The following is a 4497-nucleotide window of genomic DNA, read 5'->3' as shown; positions in this document are numbered from 1 at the left end:
GTTTTTACCTGTGTGTGCCTTTGTGACAGTTGGATCTACCTCTATCCTTCCCTTATTGCAGATGAACAAACAGAGGCACAGAGAGGTGAATTCACTTAGCCAAGGCCACAGAGCTTAGGATGAGGAGCCGGGGGTCTGGACCCAGCCGGCCAGTTTTCATTCACATCTCCGCTTTACCACCTTTCATGTCCTTGGGCAAGTCATTTTGTTCTCTCTGCCTCAGTTTGCTCACCTGTACGGTGGGGACAGCAAGGACACTCACCTCAAAGGGCTCAGTGTTATTATTTTAAATTGCACTGTGTCCTGACACAGTTCCTCTGACGCCCACTCCTAGTGGGCGGGGATGGGGGGCCCACACCGGCCCACCCCTGCCCCACCTGGACGGTGCCAACCCCTCCGCTTATGCCCAGGGCACCCGCCACCACACTGCCAGACAGCTCTGGCGCAGCCGGGGAGCCGCTCAGCAGGTTTTTCCTCTCGGCGTGCCGTGGGGCACCAAGCTGTCCTTTCCCTGCCTCGCCTGAGCCCGGCCCTGCTAGGCTCGCAGGCTGCTCCCTGCCAGACGCACCGGTGGATGGTGGGCCTGTGTCACCATGCCCAGCATCTTCGCCTACCAGAGCTCCGAGGTGGACTGGTGTGAGACCAACTTCCAGCACTCAGAGCTGGTGGTCGAGTTCTACAACACGGTGAGGGCCAGCCGGCCGGGGGGGTGGCTGGGGGTGGCACAGTCACCAGACCTGAGTCCAAAGCCTGGCTCCTCCTCGTCCTCGCTGGGGGATCCTGTCTGAGCAGTTCGCCTCTCTGAGCCTCAGTTTGCTTATCTGCCAGGTGAGGAGCGCTGGCTTTCATTCATTATTTGTCTTTACTTGTCATCGGGCTTTGTAGTAGGTTTTGGGACGGCAGCAGAGACTAGGAAGAGTGACTTGGGAAGGCATTCACGACCCAAGGTGATAGTGCCGTCACGGGGGAGGGTAGAGGTGACCCCTGAGGCAGCGGTGGGGTGGGTTGGGGGATGGAGCAGGGAGGGCTTCTTGGAGGAGGTGAATGCATCTCCTTCGTTCTCAGCTGTACCCCCAACCCAGGGTGACCAACTCATCCTGGTTTGCTGGGGACCGTTCTGGTTTTGGCATTGAAAGTCTCATGTACCAGGAGACCCCTCCGTTCCAGCACACCGGGGCAGTTGGCCATCCTTCCCCAGCCCCTGCTATAGGGCCACACTGGAAGGGTCCCCAAATCTTGGATGCCTATATGGCAATGGCATTTAACTAAAGCCTGAAAGATGCAAGCAGCCAAAGATACATGTGACTGTGCTATCCTTGTGTGGGGTGCTGGGGACACCATGGTGAACGAGGCAGGGCTCTTGCCTTCCTGGACTCCTGGGGTGCTGGGTAACACAGGCAGCGTGCTTTGCTCTGGGCCTTTCGCATAGTAGGTGATCAATAAATGGTGAATGATGGAATCATGTGAATAATGGCCTTTATCAAGTGCTTACTGTGTGCCAGACATTGAACTAACCATTTCACCTGCAAAATCTCATTTAACCTTCACAAGGACATTGGGAGTTCGGCACTGTATATTGTATGTAGAGTTAATCTCCTTTCCCAGGTGAGGAACCAGGCATCCAGGGAGGTCGGGGATCCGCCCAGGGTCACCCTGGCACTTAGAGTTGGGGTTTAAACACGGTAGGTCCAGGAGAAGTCTATCAAAAAGGCTCTAACGAAACAGATTAGAGTACGAAGAATTGAGTTATATTATAAAGGCTTTTGCCACAATTCCCTCCTCCCAAACCTGTATCCCAAACGTGTCGCCATAGTTAATAACTCCTATAGTTCGTGGCTTTGGCCAACCTTTGGTGTAAAGGCCAGATAGCTGATATTTTTGGCTTTTTGGGCTGTAAGGTCTCTGCAGAAATGACTCAACTCTACCACCGTGGCTGGAAAGCAGCCACAGGTGACATGCTAATAAATAAGCGTAGCCAAGTGCCAATAAAACTTTATCTGTGGACACCAAAATGTAAATTTCATATAACTTTCACACGCCATGAGATATTCTTCTTCTTTTAATTTTTTCGACCTTTTAAAAACGTCAATATCATTCTTAGTTCATCGATTGCACAAAGCAAGACGGTGCCGGGGGTGCAGGTCGTCAGCCTCTGATTTAGCTTTATATATGTTAATAACCGATCAAACAGAAAATGATAAGATCTTTCTTTCTAGTCTCTCGAATCAGGAGTTAAAAATGAGTTTCTGTTTTAGTGAACGTGGGCCCACATTTTGCAGTTTTCCAATAGACGGCGGGATTGGTATACAAAGTCTTCTGTGAGTCATTCGTAATTGCAATAAGTAGATGCATAAATCAAAAGAAAGCCAATACATTTTCACGACTCTGTGTAGGGTTGAATACATTCTGCCGAAAGACAATGCAGCTATTTAAAAGCATGCTTTCGATCCAGGGTTGTAAACGAAAGACAAAACATGTAGCAGAAATTTTTAAAAACCTGTTCACGTGGGTTTCTGCCTGATCCACTTACAAGCCACAGCTCACAGTGAGAAAGCACTGTTCTCTGCAGAATCTTTTGCTTTTCTGCTCTGCTCCCACGGGGGAGCTGGCCCCACGTGGTCAGGGCATGGGAGAAGGCAGCTCGAGAGGACTCCGCCTCAGAGACGAGGGCGCCTAAGAGTTGGGTTTTGAAAGACGGATAGGAGCTTGCCGAGTGGGGTAGGAGGCGGGAAAAGAGTTGAGGAGAAAAAAAGATGTACTAAGTCCTGGAAGTAAAAGAGGGATTGGCCAGTTTGGGAAAGAGAAAGTATGTTTTTGTGCCTGGAATCTGGGTAGAGATGAAAATGAGCAAGTTTTGAATGCTGGGTCGGAGTGTTTGAAATGCATCCTGTATTCATTGATGGACTCACTCATTCAACAAAAATTCTGTAAACCATCCTGTGTCGGGTACCAGGATCTGGGGTACCAGGATGTGGAGGGGGCTTGGGAGCTACCAGTGAGTCCCCCAGCCTCACGGCTAGTGTGTGGCGAAGGGAGAAAGGGATGGGGTGGCGGGAGCCGTAGGGGTGCGGCACGAGGCGGAGAGGGAGCTTCAGCACTTAACGATAAGTAAATGGTCCCTAAGGCATGCGGGGTGAATGTAACGGCAGCCTCAAAGCACCTGGTTGAGTTCGCAGCCCACCAGGAGAGCCGAGAAAGGCCATCTGCCAGGAGCAGAGGTCAGGGGTGTGAGAGGGGCTGGATCGGGTGGGGCTGGGGCAGAAGTCAAGGTGTGGGCTGTTCCAGTTTGCACCTATTTGCTTTGGCCTGGTGGCCTCCAGGCGTGGCCTCCTTCTGCACCACTGGCATCTTAGGAAAGTTTCAAGTGGTGTGGGAGGGAGTTTTAAGGCCCTTGGCTCCCAGCGGCAGCTGTGCTGCTGAATTCTTCCTGGGCCCCTGCCAAGGATGCAGAAGCTCCGAGTCTCATCCTCTGCAGAAAGCTCCCTCTCAGGTGCTTGGATACAGAACAGAGGGATGCGTGGCTGGGGCGGGAACCGCACAGGCGAAGGTGGGGCGGGGAAGGGGATCGGGGTGGGGGAAGAGTGGGGGGCAGTGGGAATAAGAAGAGGAGTCAGGTGGGGGCGAGGAGCGGGAAGGGTTGTAGGGGCGGAGATGACGGTGCCCACACCTCCGACAGCCTTCCCACCTCCTCTTCTGATGGAGCCGTCTCTGCAGCTGGCCTCTGCGGTGTGGTGATTCTAGTCCCTCTCTTCCCTGAGTGCTATTGTGACTCAGGGGGAGACCTGCCTCTCTCCAAGCCCCTGGCTGTGACTGGCAAGTCCCATGAGCCCTGAACCAATCCTCCCTCCTCATCAACATTCACAGCAAAAGCAATTAATTTCAGGCACCTCTGGTCTGCCAGGCCCTGCGGAAGCCGGGAGGGCATGGTGCCTGCCCTCGGGGAGGACAGATGCCATGAACTGAATAATTGCACACTGGTAACTATGAAATGAAACTGGTAACTATGCCCATGACACACCCAGGCCTAGACTCAATAGGTCCCTGTGGACCTCTTTTCTCCTTTGGAAGAACAGGCATTGGTGATGCCCACTCTGCAGGCTTCCGGGAGCAGACAGAGGGGTCTGATCTGAGGAGACAACGACCCCTCACTAGGCCTGTCCCTCAACAAGAATTTATTGAGCCAGGCACTGTTTCAGACTCTGGGGACACGGTGGTGATCGAAGCAGACAATAATGCCTGCCCTCGAGAGGCTGGTATCCTGTGGGAAGCGGGAGACAGATAACAGACAGAAGTGAAGGGCCCAGGATGGTGGGATGTGCTAGCGAAGCAAAACTCATGCAGTTAGTTTTGTTATTCAGCAAATATTTACTGAGTACACATTCAAAGAAGGGGGCAACTGCGGAGTGCTGACAACCCTTAACTCACAGAACCACGGAGAGGATGGAACAGCTATTGGACAGATGAGTGGATGAGCACCATGGCGTCCACTCGCTGTGA

At 52.8% G+C, this 4497-nt stretch overlaps 1 protein-coding gene across 1 annotated transcript in view; it reads left to right on the top strand.

Annotated features, from left to right (window-relative positions):
• Positions 1-593: 593 nt before the first annotated feature.
• Positions 594-4497, top strand: part of ACER1 (alkaline ceramidase 1) — a 14428-nt gene continuing 10524 nt past the window's right edge. The window contains exon 1 of the mRNA XM_011373590.1: positions 594-686. Within this exon, the coding sequence (XP_011371892.1) occupies positions 594-686 (93 nt within the window). The remainder of the gene's footprint in view (positions 687-4497) is intronic.

The sequence above is a fragment of the Pteropus vampyrus genome, unplaced genomic scaffold (assembly GCF_000151845.1).
Source record: "Pteropus vampyrus isolate Shadow unplaced genomic scaffold, Pvam_2.0 Scaffold226, whole genome shotgun sequence".
NCBI lineage: Eukaryota > Metazoa > Chordata > Mammalia > Chiroptera > Pteropodidae > Pteropus > Pteropus vampyrus.
This window is presented reverse-complemented; position numbering and strand designations above follow the sequence as displayed.